The sequence below is a fragment of the Asparagus officinalis genome, chromosome 2 (genome assembly GCF_001876935.1).
Source record: "Asparagus officinalis chromosome 2, Aspof.V1, whole genome shotgun sequence".
In the NCBI taxonomy this organism is placed as follows: Eukaryota; Viridiplantae; Streptophyta; class Magnoliopsida; order Asparagales; family Asparagaceae; genus Asparagus; species Asparagus officinalis.
The window spans coordinates 77788302-77806235 of NC_033795.1; the positions used below are offsets into that span (position 1 = coordinate 77788302).

The 17934-nt window shown below is 36.3% G+C and overlaps 1 protein-coding gene across 2 annotated transcripts; it reads right to left on the reverse strand.

Annotated features, from left to right (window-relative positions):
• Window positions 15-2800, reverse strand: LOC109831706 (F-box protein At2g32560-like). 2 transcript variants are annotated; one of them, XM_020399091.1, is made up of 5 exons: window positions 1913-2800; window positions 1695-1774; window positions 1046-1224; window positions 867-941; window positions 15-299 (listed from the first exon to the last, which is right to left on the reverse strand). In XM_020399091.1, the coding sequence occupies exons 1-5, from the start codon at window positions 2609-2611 to the stop codon at window positions 112-114; spliced, it is 1221 nt and encodes a 406-aa protein (XP_020254680.1). In that variant the 5' UTR covers window positions 2612-2800; the 3' UTR covers window positions 15-111. The 2 variants fall into 2 exon arrangements, with proteins under 2 accessions (XP_020254680.1, XP_020254679.1); XM_020399090.1 differs by having other exon boundaries at window positions 1695-1777; window positions 1913-2798.

The following is a 17934-nucleotide window of genomic DNA, read 5'->3' on the forward strand; positions in this document are numbered from 1 at the left end:
GAGCGTTGGAAAAGTTTTGAAAGACGAGAAACATTGCAACTAAATTGGCTATTATATATACATCGAGTTGAGCTCGATTCTTGACCATTTACAAATAATCCCAGGTAAATTTTATTCCAGTATCTCGGTTGGCCACAATCTTCTCCATGTAGAGATCTCATACTTGTCGTGGAGTTTTCTGATTCCTCCGTAAAATCCATCAGATTCGTTTCCTTCTTCTCTGTGATCCTTCCGGCCGATGACCGTCCTTCTCCATCTTGAGCCGGGAGAGTATTGGTTGAACTCTAGTACTACGGTATCTGCAAAATGTTATAGCAAGGAAAAATAAGTTTTAAGAAATCTTTTAAGAGTTCTTCCATTTTATGTAATCCTCATTATTTGATTACTAAAAAGTATGCTCCTTTCATTACAAATAAGAGAAGTTTAGTATCTTTTTGGATGCTTAAAACAGAGAACAAACAAGCGATGAACACCGAAATCATGGGCAATTCAATGATGCAATAACGCATCTAGAGCCATCTCTGATGCGTATGACTGACATTACTACTTCAATTAGTCCACAAGTTCTAAATTATGAATGTAAATTATCCAAGCAAATTATTATTATTATTTTTTTCGCAATTTAAATGGAAATATCTAACTTTCTTACCGCTATTATAACAACGACAATGATGCTCATCTCCATCACAGGACTCCAAATGGCCTACAACCCCATACCACCATCCTGCAAAAAAAAAAAAAAAAAAAAAGACTGACATTACTACTTCAATTAGTCCACAAGTTCTAAATTATGAATGTAAATTATCCAAGCAAATTATTATTATTATTTTTTTCGCAATTTAAATGGAAATATCTAACTTTCTTACCGCTATTATAACAACGACAATGATGCTCATCTCCATCACAGGACTCCAAATGGCCTACAACCCCATACCACCATCCTGCAAAAAAAAAAAAAAAAAACATGAACACATGAATAATCACCCCCCTTTAACAATTCACGGGAACATGATGAACTTAAGGCTAAATTGCTTCGAATACGCACCATAAGGAAATTCTTTGTTTCGTCTCCATTGGATTTCGATGTGATCCCCTGGTCTCAAATCGTTTAAGCATTTGGATATATGAAGATCGTGTGCAGGAGAGCTCACGGGTGGAGCTCGTAGTCTTTCCCATTCAACTCCTTCCTCCATATTGGTACCCCTTTGTCCATGAGGTGGATACCTACATAGTATAAGAATTCTCCAATTTTAGCGTTCTTCCACTTACAATGCCTCGTCTTGTATTTAAGTAATCCGTTAGGACTTGTCAAATTGCTTATTTAATTTCAATTAATTAAATGAAGAGAGAAAAGAGCTATTGTGAACAGAAAACAGATAAGTTGATTAACAATAAGAAATAGCCAAAAAAAAAAAAGTAATTATAGTTTGAAAATGCTCTAATATGTCAAGCACAACATTTGATGTATGACCTGACTTTTATGATTAGAGATGATTTTAAGGAATTTACTGACGGGGGCTTTTTCGTCACTTGCTGTCTGATTAACTCATTGGCTGACGGTATTATCTAAATAATTTTTAATTCCAATTTTAATTAAAATGGAGAGGTCAAGAGTTATTTTAGTCAGAAGACAAAAGATAAGTTGATCACAAGAAAAGGGAAGAAAATATCATAAACTAGGCGTCAATCGTTACCTTGCTTTAAAGGTATCCGTGTGTGAATCATAACTAAGCTCTGCATCATAGCATGACAGCATAAACCCAACATGTCCATTCTGCTGAAAATCATAATAAAAAATAAAATAAAAACACCCATTAGCATTTTGTTCATCTTGATTGATGAAAGCAATCAAATACAAACAATATCTCAAAGAAAAAAAAAATCGCCAAAACTCGAATCAAAGTTCGAATACCTCTCGATTGTAGACCTGAGCAGGAAACCAAAATCTCCCGCTCTCAAGAGCAAGATACCAAGCCATAACACAATCACCACCACCATCATCATCAACATCAACACCATCATCATCATCATCATCGATCAACAAATGGCTCCCGCTCTCCTTCACAAACCAAGAACAAGGCCAAGCACGCAAGATAGTCTCCATCACCCAATTGCTCCTCTCAACCCCATTCTTCTTGCTCTCTCTCAACGAATCAAAGTAAAATTCCCATTCTCTCCTCGCCGACTCGCCTATAACTCTCCCCCATCTCTCTCTAAAATGCCTCTCCCAAAGATAATCACTCGTACACCTCTCTCTCAGTGACGTGCACACATTTGACACGCTCAATAACCCTTCGGGGTTTAGCTTCTCAAGGATCAAATCCAAGGCTAGTTCAGGCATATCCAGCAGATTCATTGCCTCCTCTTCGACGACGACGACGTCGGGTCTTGGTTCGTTTTTCTTGGTGATGATCATCTTGGATGAGGGTTGCAAGAATAGGGTAGTGGTCAGCTTGTGGGTTTTAAAGAAATGGATGAGGTGGGCTAAGGATTCCTGGAGGAGGAGGAGGGAGAGGAGCTTCATCTCAGAAACCCATGAAGGGAGCTGAAGGAGGAAGAGCTTGGTGAGGAGGAGGATGAAGGAGAGGAAGGACACAAGGAAGAAAAGCATTTGGGGGGGTGATTCTCTAATAGTGAAAGCTTGTGCTACGTAGAGATCAACAAGATGGCACCAGTAGAAAAATTGTGGCAATATTTTAGGAATCTAAGGGGATAGAGAGAGAGAAAGGATGTTACATTTGTGGGATGTTTTTGTGTAGCGTATAGCTCTATTTATTGTGATGAGGGGGTTGAGAGGTGGTTTAACTTATTACCACCAAACTTCCACCAACAAAGAGGGAGTCTGACAAAGTTGGGAAAGAAAAGAAAATGCTACAGTGGACTATCAATAGAATATAATACAAGGAGGAAAGAGAAGGTGATATACAATGAGCGCCTTACAAATCTTGACTTATAAATCACTGTCGTCTATCAACTCACTAGGTAGATGACTAAACTAATAGTGATAATACAAATCTTTCATGTCTCACCCTCTTCTTTCTGGTAAGATCAAATGTATCAATGCAGTTAATATCATTCAAATCATGATTATATCAATATAAGAATTATATCAATATATATTATTGATATCAAAATTCATAATATTTCACATATCATCTTTTTCCTTCTTCCTGTACAATTTTTTTACTCTTTTATTTTTTTTATTTTTTTGGCTGTTACCATTGATGTGAGGCGAGGAGGAAAGGTGGATGACTTCAGGTCAAAAGACGGAGGCTTGTGGTTCACTTGAATCCTCTCATTAAAGGATTCATAACCACAATTGTTTCATGCTTGATCAATTAATGTCGTCGGTTACGTACTCTAAATTAGGAGTACACGTGGACGTAGTGTAACTCCGCAAGTGCTATTTGTCAGTACTGTCTATCTTAAGCCATGATAAAGGAGGAGGGTTGTGTTATGTAGCCGACAGCCAGCGTAAAATATAGTCGGATTCACATGAAAAATGAATCCTATTATATACTCGATGGGGCGTCCCCACCGCGACGCGTTGCATCGATCTCACCCCGATGCAATGATAAGTAACCAAGGGTGGTTTGCTTGGGCATCCCCTGGAAGCGACACATTACATCGATGTCACCCCGGTGTAATGACAAGTAAGTAAGAGTGTTCTAAGAATCTACAATCCTCTAATAGGGTATCTAATAGTATTAGACATAGACTAGAATGGTCTAAGAGAGAAAATGGTTAGAGACTTTTACAAGAAAGTAGAATTAGATTAGCTACTTGGAATATATGTACACTTACCGAAAAGACAATAAAATTAGTGGATGTCATGATTAGAAGAAAGATAAATATAATTTGTTTACAAAAAACTAAATGGATAGGTGAAAAATCTAGAGAAACTGAAAAGACCAGATATAAACTTTGGTACACGGGAAAAGAGAAGAATATAAATGAGTGGGAGTTTTTGTAGATAATATAATAAAAAAGTGTTGTAGGTGCAAGAAGAGTTGAAGATAGAATAATTCTAATAAAGTTGTCTTAGGTATAGAGGCTATTAATATTATTAGTTGTTGATAATAGTGTTAGTAGTGGGTTTTTAGTCCCACATTGGTTGTGAGAACACACCTTACCCTCCTCTACTTGTATAAAAATATGTGCATACTCAATATTCAACTTAAAAAAAATTTACCCAAGACTCTCTCTCTCTCTCTCTCTCTCTCTTACTTTAACATGATATCAGAGCCAGTTATTATTTCCCTTCCGATAAAATTTTTTTAATGCTTCTGCGTTTTTTGTCAAATCTTGGCCTTGCTGCTTTGCAGCCGTTTAACGTCTTTTTTTTGCGTTCCTTTGCTAGATTTTTTATCCTTGTCGCTTTGCGGTCTCTTAACATGTTTCGTATTCTCATATTCAAGATCATTTCTCGATCTCAAATTTACAGCATCTTCATTTCAAAACCGTCTCTCGGTCTCAAATTGGCATCATCATTTTAAGCCGTCTCTCGGCCTCAAACAAATGACATTGCCATTTCACAGTTAGTAACGGCATCGCCGTTTCAATCCATCTCGACGTCTCAACGTCTCAACATCGATATTAATTCGTTGTTGGTCTCCGGCGTGAGCATCAGATCCGGCCAATCTTCGGGCCACCTTGGTCGCCGGTTGCTTCTTTTTTTTTCTCAGATTTGACAGTCATGTATAACCTTCGGATTCAAATTTAACCTTCGGGTTCTTACATTTTAACCTTCGAGTTTCTACATTAGCCTTCAGGTTCTCCTTTAAACATTCGGGTTTCATTCAAGGATTATTATCTTGAACTTTGAATTACTGCTATTATGTCCTCTTCACTAACACCTACTTCTCAGGCTCGGTCTAAGCTCTTTTGCACCTATTGCAAGAAGGAGAGACACCGCTTTGAGACATGTTTTCAGCTTCATCCTGAGTTACGTTTCTCAGGAACTAGCCGTAGTCAGCAATCCCCTCAGTCCTGATCCTATAGTGCACCAGGATTACCAATCAATATTATGCTATCTACCACTTCAGACCCTACCATTCAAGTTATTATAGAAATTACCCGTCAAATTGCGGCTCTTCAACATAACACCTCTCCATCTGTAGCAAAACTCTTTGATATTCGCCGGCAAATTAAGGCTCTTCAACCTATTGCAAATATTAGCCGTCAAATTGTGGTTCTTCACCATACCACCTCTCCATCTTCTGCACAACTCTTTGATATTTGCCATTAAATTGATGCTCATCACCATAGAGCCTCTACATTTACTGCACAACTCTCTAGTATGCATCTTGCTGGTTCTTCAGCCAACTCTTCGGTCTCTGGTATGAATGATCTCTGAATTTTTGACTCTGGTTGTTCCTTTCATATGACTCGTAATGCCTCCCTCTTATCTTTTGTCTTCACTTCCTCTTCTCTTCCCCCTATCTACATGGCTGCTAGACAACCTTTGTCTATCACTCAATAAGGTTCTTTCACCTCACAAACTAACCCATCTAATCGTCTAACTCTTGGCCTCGTCTATGTGGCTCCTCAGTTGTGTTTGAACTTAATTTCTGTTAGCTCCTTATGTATGGATGACCTACTTGTCTCATTTTCTTTTGATACTTATATTGTGCATGATCCACAGACGGGAAAGACTATTAGGGTCGGTCAGAGGAGACACAAACTGTATTTTCTAAAATATTTTCACCTTCCAGAGTCCATACGTCCACGTTCTCTTGTTGCTTCTGTAAGTCCAAAATCATCTACATTGCTTTCCACAGATTTGTGGCATAGACGATTTGGTCATGTGTCTCATAAAAGGCTGGAAAGTCTTATCCAGTCCGGAGTACTTAGTGTCGTATCCTCTCGTTCTCATATTGAGTCATGTACTAGTTGTAAATTAGCTAAATTCACTGCTCTACCATTTCCAACTAGTACATCTGTTTTCACTTCCTTATTTGATTTGGTCCATTCTGATATCTGGGGGCCAGCTCCTTTAACTTTTTCATCTGGCTACTTATATTATGTTAGTTTTATCGATGATTTCTCTCATTATACATGTGTCTACCTACTTAAAAATCACTCTGACGTACTTGCTGCTTATCAAGCATTCACTACGATGATCTTCACTCAATGGCAAGCTAGTATTAAAGTTTTTTGTTCTGACTATGCTAAAGAGTACCTATCATCTACCATGCACTCTATTATGTCCTCTCATGGGACTATCTTTCAACAGTCATGTCCCTACACTCATGAGCAAAATGGTGTTACTGAACGTAAACATCGTCATATTCTCGATACCACTCGATCCATGCTCATTTCTTACTCTGTTTCTCATCGTTTCTGGGCTGAGGCTATTCTCACTGCTACTCATGCCATTAATATCACTCCATCTAGCCCTCTTTCCGGTGCTACTCCTTATAGTTGTGTTTATACTCATGCTCCCCGTTATGATTTGGTCCGCGTTTTTGGTTATCGTTGTTTCGTTCTTCTGCCATCTCATGAACGTGATAAATTATCTTCCAGAGTTGTTCTCTATCTCTATTTAGGAATTAGTTTGGAACATCAAGGTTTTCGTTGTTATGATCCCGCATCTCGTTGAGTTCATATATCTCGACACGTTCAGTTCGAAGAGGATTCTTCATTTTATTCTGCTTCCGATGATTTCAATTTCCTCCACACTACTGATCGTGCTTCTCCGCCAGCTGCATCACCCACTTCCTTACCTCAGTTCTCCTTTCGAGATCTCCCTAAAATCTCTCCATCTCCTTCTGTTGACTCTCCCTCACCCGGGCATTCTCTTCCATAATCTGATCCCTATCTCGTAGACACAACACCCACTCCAAAAAATACTATTGACCTCCATGCACATGCTCCAGTATCTCCCCCGCCTGAGGTTCCTCTTGCTCTTTATCGAGGCAAACACCTACATGTCATGCCTGTACGGTATGATTCGGTTACTTCCTATTCATTTATCTTTCATAATTTTCTTGCTGCCATTTGTTTGATCGAAAATTTTGCAGTAAAAAAAATGAAGGAAAATTAATTTGTATTCATTTAATCTTAGTTACAATTGGATTTCCTGATTACAAAAGAGAGGAGAATTGATCTGGATTCTCCCCTTTGTTTAATTCTGGGTTCTTCACGGTGGCGATGAGATGCCTCCCTTTATTGCTCGCGTCGAGTTTGCTTCTCGTTGACGATACGACTCTTGTTTCACTGGAACATGATCTTCTCCTCACGATTTGACGTTGTGGAGAACTTGCGTGGCAAGTTTTAGAACTCTTGATGAGTTGATTGATCTTAACCGTAATTGGTTAGACAAGCCGAAGATCTCTTCTTTGCTGCCAAGGAGAAGGATCCAAAAGCCAGCCCCAAAGATTCCGCCCCGAACTAAGCTGATTTCTTAGTTATTTATAGGGGATTAAGGGGTGTAATCGCCCTCTTAATTCGCTCCTAAGTGGGGCTAATGGGATATAACCGCCCCCTTAAATCACTCCTGAGTGGAGTTGTGATCCCCTCAGATCGTGGGAAACGGTTGTGAAACCATTCAGCTCGTGTTTGAACGAGTCAAACACAAATCCTGCATTCTGGAATGAAATCTGCGTTTGAACGCAGTGTTTGCGAGCTGCGTTGGGCAGCAGATGGAACCTGCGTTGGCAGCTATTAAAAGCTGCATTGGCAGTAGTTAGATGCTGCGTTTGCGGCCGAACATGAGCTGCGTTGGCAGCGATTTGGAAGCTGTGTTGGCAGCGTTGGAAGCTACGTCTGAGCTGCGTCTGAGCTGCGTTTGTACCAATTTGGAAGTTGCGTTGGTAGCGTTGGAAGCTACGTCTGAGCTGCGTTTGCAGCGATTTGGAAGCAACGTTGGCAGCGTTGGAAGCTGCATCTGAGCTGCGTTTGCAGCGATTTGGAAGCTGTGTTGGCAGCGTTGGAAGCTGCATCTGAGCTGCGTTCATGGCTATGAACGCAGTGCGTCTTGATGCTGGTACGTGGGAAGGACTTCCACATCTTGGTTTGAAGAGACCGTCGATTTGTAGTCTCTTTCTGTCAGAACGTTGCAAAGATCGTCATTTTGTAATCTTTGCTTTAGCTCTTTGATATGTGAGAGTCATCAGATTGTAACTCCCGATGTTGATTGTGGAGGCTGTTGATTAGAGCTTTCATCAGTTGTTGTAAATGTCGTCAGATTGTAACCTTCATCAGTCTACGTGAAAGTCTTCAAATTATAACCTTCTGGAAGTCGTCAGAGTGTAACTTCCATCATCGGTGTTTTGATGAGGATCAGCTATCTATTGTGATTTTTAGACAGCCTACACCATTCATGCTACTGTTAAGCCAAAGTCCTTTCAAGAGGCCGTTCAATTTTTAGAGTGGCGACAGACTATGGCTGAGGAATTTTAGGCCTTTCAGCAAATACATACCTGGGATGTTGTTCCCTGTCCCCCTTGACATCTTTTTAGTTAGTAGTAAATAAGTTTATAAAGTCAAATATCATCCTAATGACACCATTGAACGTCAGAAAGCTTGTTTAGTGGCTCGAGGGTTTACTCAGCAATGTATAGATTATGAGGAGATCTTTGCTCCTGTTACTCAGATACCTACCGTTCGTACTCTTCTTGCGGTCGCTGTTGCTCATCGTTATCCCTTATAGCAGATGTATGTTAAAAATACTTTTCCCCATGGTTCTTTATCTGAGATAGTATATATGCAACCGCCTCCAGGGTCTAATATTCCTCTGGGACATGTATGTCTCCTTCACTGTGCTGTTTATGGTCTCAAGCAGGCCCTCTGTGCTTGGTTTAAATGCTTTTACGATGTCGTGCTCAAAGTGGGCTTTATGAAAAGTCATCAAAATACTTTTCTATTTGTTCACACTACATCGTATGCAGAGTTTTATTATTCATCTATGTAGATGATATGATCATTACAGGTGATGATGTGGCTGATATACAGTATGCAAAATCTCAGTTGTAACAACAGTTCCACATGAAGGATCTTGGATCTCTTCAATATTTTTTTGGTCTAGAAATTTCTCAAGGCCTGCAGGGTTTACTACTGTCTTAACAGAAGTATCTCTCAGATATTCTAGATCGAGCTAAGCTAACTGACGATGCAACTATCAATACTCCACTCCAACAGAATGTTAAACTTTTCTCTACCGATGGTGAGCCTTTATCTGATCCTACCCGATATCGATATCTCGTTGGCCAGTTGGTCTATCTGTGCATCTCTTAACCAGATATCTTTCATGTTGTTGGCATTGTCAGTCAATTTGTTAGTGCCCCACATTCTGTACACTATGCTGCCTTATTACGGATTTTTCGATATCTCCGGGGTACTAGCACTCGCTCTATTCTGTTTCCTGCTATATCCAAGTTAGAGCTTTGTGCATATTCTGATGCTGATTAGGTTGGTGATCCCACTACCAGGAAGTCTACCATAGGTTATTATATATTTCTTGGTGATTTCCTAATTTCTTGACGGAGTAAGAAACAAAATGTTGTTACTCTTTCCAACACCGAGACAAAGTATCATGCAATATCCACAACAGCTAAATAGATTATTCATCTTCGTCGTCCTTTTAGTGATTTCAGTATTTCTGTTTCGACTCCTACTCCTCTATACTATGATAATAAGAGTGCCACCCAGATTTCTAATAATCCAGTATTTCATGAGAGAACCAAACACATTAAGATCGACGCTTATTTTGTCCGTTAGCAAGTTATCAATGATAAGACAATTCTACTTCCTCATGTGTCATCCGTTGACGAGCTTGCAGATTTCTTCACAAAGGCCTTACATGTTCATCAGTTCCAGTTTCTTATACGCAAACTCACTTTGTTTGATCCAACATGAGTTTGAGGGGGGCTGTTGATAATAGTATTGATAATAGTGTTAGTAGTGGGTTTTTAGTCCCATATTGGTTGTGAAAACACACATCACCCTCCTTTACTTGTATAAATATATGTGCACACTCAATATTCAATTTAAGGAAAATTTACCCAAGACTCTCTCTCTCTCTCTCTCTCTTACTTTAACATTAGTACTTACGCACCACAAATAGACTTTCCCAAGAGTAGTAAAAAAGAATTTTGGGATATATTAGATGAATTAGTATAAGGAATCCCATTTGGAGAGAAATTACTTATAGGTGGGGATCTTAATGAGCATATTGGTAAGTATAATAACAAATATAAGAGGATACATGGAGGTTTCGGATATGGAGATAAGAACGATATGGGTAAATCAATTCTAGAGTTTGTAATATCGTATAATTTGATAACAACAAATACACTTTTTAGAAAAAGGGATGAACACTTAATAACCTTCAAAAGTGGTTTTAATAATAGTCAAATAGACTTTTTTCTTACTAGAATGGTGGATAAGTTAATATGTAAGGATTGTAAAGTTATACCAAGGGAGAGTTTAAGTACACAACATATATTGATGGTCTTAGACATATCTATTAAAAAGTGGAGTAGGAAACTAACGTGAACAAAAGACTAAGAACTAAATGGTGAAATTTAAGAGGAGAGAATTTAATACATTTTAAAGATAAGATAATGAAAGGAGATATTTGAAACATAGATAATGAGGCTAATATTATGTGGAATAGCATGTTTCTTATATTAGGAAAGCGGCTAAAGATATACTAGGAGAATCTAAAGGTTGTAGATTAGACCGTAAGGAGAGTTTGTGGTGGAATGAGAGTGTGCAAAAGGTTATTAGAGGGAAGAAAGCTTTATGTAAAGAGTGGCAAAAGTGTAAGAGTAGGAAAAACTTAGAAAAATATAAAATAGTAAGGAAGGAAGCAAAAAGAACGGTTAGTGAGAATAAATACAAAGCTTATAAAAATTTTAATAAGAAGTTAGAATCTAAGGAGGGAGAGAAAGATATATGTAAGCTTGCTAAGATTAGAGAAAGGAAGAATAGAGATTTGGGTAATATTAGGTGTATTAAAAGTGAGGATTAAAGAGTTCTAGTGACCGACGAAGAAATAAAAGAGAGGTGGATGGGTTACTTTTATCAATTGTTTAATGATAATGAAACAAGCGAGCAAAATAGAGATTTTGACCATATAGTAAATGATAGGAACTATAGATATTATCGTAAAATTAGGATTAACGAGGTTAAAGATGCTCTAAAGAAAACTAAAAGTAGACGAGCCGTGTAGGACCGGACGATATCTCTATTGAAGTTTGAAAATATCTTGGAGATATAGGCTTAGGATGATTAACTACAATATTTAATTAGATTATCAAGACGAAAAGAATGGGATGAGTGGAGGATTAGTATTTTGATACCAATATATAAGAATAAAGGGGATGTACAAAGTTGTTCAAATTATCAAGGTATAAACCTCATGAGTCATACTATAAAACTTTGGTAGAGGGTAATTGTTGAGCAAAGACTAAGAAAAAAGACATGTATATTTGATAATCAAGTTGGTTTTATGCTTGGGAGGTCAACTATGGAACCTATACATATTTTGTGATGGTTGATGGAGAGATATATAGAGAAGAAAAATGATCTACATTTGGTTTTTATATATATTGATGTGGTTAAAGATATGTATGATAGAGTAACAACTAGAGTAAGAACTAATAAAAAAGAGACTAAACTATTTTCTATTATCATAGGTTTACACCAATGGTCAGGTTTAAGTTCTTATCTTTTTGCATTAGTTATAGACCAACTTACTAAGTAAAATTCCATGATGTATGTTATTTGCTGATGATATACTATTAGTTGAGTATATATCTTCGGTTGTTAACATTACCAACTAATATGTTTGTCGTATAAGAGCTAAGTTTCCTAGTTTACATCATATATAAATCTTTTTTGTCCTTTTTATGAGGATGAAACTTTGTTTTTGATGGATTATTATGTATTGTACGTAGAAGATAAAGGAGATGGTATGAAGTTAATGCTTAGCTATTTGCTATATTTTATGCAAGTTAGCTGAAATTGATCACTTTTTCATTTGTCATTTTCTTGTACTTGCTAACAATACTCCAATCTTTCTGGCATCCGTGACTTTGTTTTTTGGATTTTCCCATATCATTTAGCTCTACCCGTCATTTTTAATGTTGTAAATAACAATGGAGAGTCATGATACAGATACAAATATTACTATATCAAGCTACATCACAATGTTATAGTTAGTAGTGAAATAATTAGGGTAAATTTCACAAGCCCCAAAAAAGTTTTCCCCGTTTTCAGATAACTCTCAAAAAATTTGGAAATTTCATTTAACCCATGAAATTTTTTCAAATAACTTCCTCAAAGTTGGGCGTTATGTAATGATATATTCAAAGAAATGTAGAAGCTATAAGGGGTTAAGTGACATTTCCAAGTTTTCATATATGGTAGGAGACATTTCATATTTTGACATGTTTATTAATCATATGTAGCTAAATACTTTATTTTTAGCATCAATCATCCATTTTCATCTTTTTATCACTAATCTAGAGATTCTAGACCTCAAAAGTATCCTATCTTTTTAATAGATTTATGCAAACAATTAGTTCTTTGGATAAGTAGGCAAGTGTCAATATGCATATGTGGAAGTCAATTTTCATAACAAAATTTACTTTTTCATTTTAGGGGTTGTTTGGTTCGTTTCCTAGATATAGAGAAATGCAATTCCATGTAAAGAAACTCAAGTTTTGAGTTTTCCAAACTTTTCCAAGAAATAGATTGTTTTGGTTTGGTTCCCATGTAAAATATGGTGGGAAAGCAATGTATTTACTTTTTTTGTGTTTGGTTTGCATGGAAATTAAAAATGGAAAACTTTTGTTGATTTGACATTTCCCACTTTTTTTGTATTTGGTTGGTTTTGAAGCGGGTAGAAAAAAGTGTTTATGGTCACCATGGTAAGATTACCCCACACTATAGACAAATTTATTTGTGCTTGTTATAGGAGATAATCTTAATCATATAAAAGTGCGAATATAACATGAACAGATAATAATATCCCGAATTCATTATTTCTATTTGTGTAAATGAAATCATACGAAACCCGAAATCATATGAATCAACTGCTATGAACTGCATACCTAATTTGACTTGAAATATACCTATTTGAGATGAAAAAATAACACGAAACCTGTTTTCCAAGAAAAATAAACGAGACATGTAATAACCTGATTATTCATAAATTTATGAAATACATACCTGAATTAGCAAAAAATTCTTATGAAACCTATAACAAACATATAAACAACCTGATTAGCCGTAAATATATATATAACATAGCAAATCGCATAAAACCTGATAATTTATACCTGTTGATGAACTTTATGTGCAAAAAATCATTTGAAAATATGTCTTGATACTATGTCAAATAAATCAGCCACATGTATATGTGAATTATGGCTGTGGGCTCAGGACTTGTTCAATAGCATCATTGTTAGCCATCCAATATAATATCAACAGATATTGCAGGTTGCTAATCTCAGAAAAATTAATAATCATCATAGCCTAAAGTGAACACCCACAAACAGTATCAAAATCAACAAATCCAGCTGAATACCTTAACACTAAAAATAGAACTCCAAGTGACTAAACACAAACATAGCACAAACCAGAGCTTCAATATTGTGTTAATGAAAACTTTTCATCATTGTTATCCAGAACAGAATAGAACCCGATGATAAGTAGGCTGCTGCGCACAAACATGCACACAAATATGCTCACAAACCTGAGCATATATGAATGAGCAGCACCTCTTACAAAACTGGTCATATGTGCACAAAACCTGGCTGAGAACAAACCTAAACAAAACAACACCAACAACACGAATCGACAACAAAAAAACTGGTCATATGTACACAAAAACTGACCACAAACAGTGCACAAACAACCAGCCCAAACAATGTGTGCGCACAAGATTTATGGACATGAACTTAAACTGAAAACCAACCACAAAGCCAGCACAAACAACCACAAAGCTAGCACAAAGCCAAAACCTGAACAATGTGTGCTCATCATCATTACAAACAACTACAAAGCCAGCACAAACACAAAACTAAAAACCCACCAGCCATCCATGAACACCAAGCAGCCACAAAGCCACAAACTCAAATAGCACATAAAAACCCAGCCAGCAAATGAACAATATCATCATTGTTAGTCATCCAGTACAATATCCATAGATATTGCAGGTTGCTAATCTCAGATATTATGATAATCATCATAGCCTAAAACTAAAACAGTCACCAATGTAAACTCGTTTCATGAAAACTTACTACACAAAATACCCAGAGCAATAGCCATCCAGTACAATGTGTGCACATTATAGGTTGCTTGCATCTTAGGAAATTATATGGTGGCTTATAAATATCCTGCAGTCACAAGTTTAATTTAAAGGTTAGTACACCACAATATTTACACTATAAAAGGTAAAATTACAAAATGGAAGCAAATAACTACTTACTACAATATAATTATAATATTAGCCATTGTCATACTGTTCGACAACCACAAAAATAAACATCATCTCAGAAAAGTATTATCTCTAAACCAAACAATATTAGTGGTTATTGTTCATACAGAAAAGAAAAATAAATAAAAAAAGAAAGAATATTTTAAAGATTATTTTGAGTTATAATGAGAAATAATTTTAAAGAAATTATTTTGTAAGAGGATTTTTTAAAATAAATAAATAAATAAATGATTTTAAAGGATTAGAAATAACTTAAAGGGATTTATTTTGTAAAAGAATTATTTCAAAATATGTGAACATTCATGTGATGTGAACAAATTACAAATTACAAATTACAAATTACAAATTATAAATTACTAAGGACCGACAAAGTGTACCTAACAAGCTTAGACTCATGGAGACCAATTGAGTTTATTTCAAAATTGTAAAATGTTCTTAAATTATGCATACATGTAAGTATTATAGATAATTTGCATACACATGAAACAATCATGCAAGAGATAAGTTTTTACCTTACTTAATAATCAGAAATTTGCATATGCACGAAAGAAATCATGCAAACCAGTTTCTCCTTACATAATAATCAGAAATTAATTAAATTAAAAAATCTCAAAAAATCAGACCACTCTCCCCTAATTTCTCAAAAAATCCGACCCCCTCCCCCAATTTCTCTAAAATCTCAAAGATCAGATCTGAATAGCGTTGGCAAAGATTAATCAAATACAAAGCTCAGATCTGAATAGTGTCGGCAAAGATCAGACACCCTCCCCTAATTTCTCATAAAATTTCTATAAATTAATCTGAAAATAAAAAAAACAATTATTACCTTGATTTTGGAAGCAACGACGTCAGCAAAGATCAAATCTGAACAACGTCGGCAAAGATCAGACCCCCTCCCCAAGATTTCTTCGAATACAGAGACAAAGAAGACCGCAGGAGTTTCTGGCGGGAGGAGAGCAATGAGGTAAAGATAGCTCACCAAAGAAATCAACGAGGAAGAAAAAAATCCGACGTGGCCAGGGTTTTCGTCGATTTCACTCGGTTGGAGAAGGAAATCAGAGGTAAAAAAATCCGAGCTGGCGGCGATTTTAACAGAGTTTTCCCTCTTCCACTTGAGCGAACCAAAGCGACACAAAGAAATAGGCGGAAACAAAAAAACCGACGTGGAGGGGGAGTCAGGCGCAGAAAAGTGTTTTCCACAGACATTTTAAGCGAACCAAATAGCCCCTTAGGAAACATTTATTGGGTAACTTTATTTGAGGAAACATAAACGTGTCTACTCAAATTTAACAATTTTCATGTACGAAACAAGTTAGTAGCCAAATGCTACTTGTTCTTCCGTATAACTCCTGCAAGCTATGAGAAAACCGCACCTTTTCTTCCTTGTCCTTCTAGTTTTCTTTTGTTTCTTATCACGTACTTTTTTAATGAAAAGATGAAGCGTTTCGTTAGCATCCTTCAACTCTGTTTTACCTTTTAAGCCCCCCCCCCCCCCCCCCCCCCCTCTCTCTCTCTCTTTCTCTCTCTCAATTAAAGGGTGCATCCATTGATCAAATCTTGAGTTAGACTCTATTTCTAAACGTGCCATCAAAATATGAGTTGCCAATGAGAAACGCACTTTAAACAAGGTTTGAACTTTGAAAGATAAAGACTTGGGATTGGTGCTGGAACCTTGCTATTGTTGGATCCTCCTAATCTATAAATCCATTTTAATTAAGCTATTAAATAATTAAGAAAACCCGATAATTAGTGAACTTTGGTAGTTGTAACGCCATCTGTGAAGCATGACTTCCACAAATGGAATGAATCTCATTAACTTAATGACCTCATGTAAAATTAGGTGGGTTAATTGGACCATTGGTCATGGTCCTTATAATTTAATTGGACGTTCATATCTATATTTTAATTGCTTAGATGACTAGTCATATAATTTAATATTAATTGGATTGCTAATCATTTTAATTATTTTTGTCAATTAACATAATGAATTTCAGTGACATGATATACGAAAGTCTTAACTATTTGACATTAATATTTATCCTTATGTGTAAACTGATCACTGATGAAAAATGAAAATTTATGATATATCAGGAACTTGTATAGGCTTGACATTTTTGAAAATATTAAATTGTGACATATTAAGTAAGCTATATTACTTAGAAATGAATGAAAATATACAATTTAAATTTTAGAAAATAAAGTCTTAGAAGTGGCTAGCAACCTAATTTGTATTTAATTACATGAGTGGTTGTCCAAGCAATTAAAATATAAGTATGATCGTCCAATTAGAAGATAAATACAATGATGATCCATCTAATTAACTTAAAAGTATGTTAAAGAATTGTTTAACATTAGTGCTTAGTCTATTTACCTATGGCTTTTAGAAACCAGATGAAGGATTGGTCATTAATAAAGGCTAAAGAAGTAAAGTGTTGTGGAAAGAAAGTTAAGCTACAGTTAATAATGACATATGTTTCCTTTAAAAGAGATAAGGTACACAAAGCGATATGATCCGATAAGATCTATAATTAGCTTACGACTGTTGATTGGTTAGTACAAGCGTGGTACATGACCTAGCCATCCATAATCCTATTGCACTTGGACTCTTCATGAAAGGATCCATTATATCTTTAGATAACAAGCAAGATCTATGGAGATTATAACCATTAATGATCTCAACAGCACAGGATGAGGCTGTTATTAGAAGTTCGAAGACATGGGTAGATAAGGCAACAATATGGATAGGGTAAACTACACTAAACCCTATGTACTTTAAGCATTTTGCAGTAAATTAACCCTCAATAACTTTCAAAATCGCATTAGACCCCCAATAACTTTTGTAGTAAAACTCCAATATCTTTTAGATAAACGACACTAAACCCCAATAACTTCAAAATGCTTTTTTATATTGTTTTTTTGTTTCTAATTTATGGTGGTTATCTGCAACAAGCACAAAATTATTGAGGATTTTCAACGATTCTAAAAGTTCCTAGGGGTTTACTGCAAAATACTAAAAATTCATGGGAGTTTTAATTTACCCTATAGGGTAGGAAGAGAGGGCGACATTATATTAAAATGTTACTTGCACTTGAATACTCTAAAGATTCACCCTTTTGTAATTCTGATGTCATGAAGTTCTATGTTGACAATTTTGATAATCCAAAGAACAAAAATGTCGCTATTAATTTTGTTTAAGAGTATGAATGTAGAAAAGTGAAAGGGAAGTAAATTCTTACCAAGAAGGATGGATCGTTGCGAGGCGAAAAGGCCATTGGGCAGGCGACCATGCGGGAGAAGCGAACAGGCGACAGCACGATTTCCCAAGCATTGTATGGTCTCTTTCAACAACGGTAATATCACCATTACTCATCTGTCTCCCGTCACTCTAACTACAATGCCGCCTAAGTCAGCCCCTCCGCCCATAGTTCCACCCAAAATAGCCTTTCCCCCTCTTCCCCTACCCCCTCCTCCCAGTAATACCTTCT

What these genes read in the sequence shown, in the direction of transcription:
- LOC109831706 (XM_020399090.1), bottom strand. Translation starts at nt 2,611, where the DNA reads ATGCTTTTCTTCCTTGTGTCCTTCCTCTCCTTCATCCTCCTCCTCACC. An exon ending in CTCAGGTCTACAATCGAGAG is followed by an intron (nt 1,778 to 1,912) that starts GTATTCGAACTT and finishes TATGATTTTCAG; the next exon opens with CAGAATGGACATGTTGGGTT. An exon ending in ACGGATACCTTTAAAGCAAG is followed by an intron (nt 1,225 to 1,694) that starts GTAACGATTGAC and finishes TATACTATGTAG; the next exon opens with GTATCCACCTCATGGACAAA.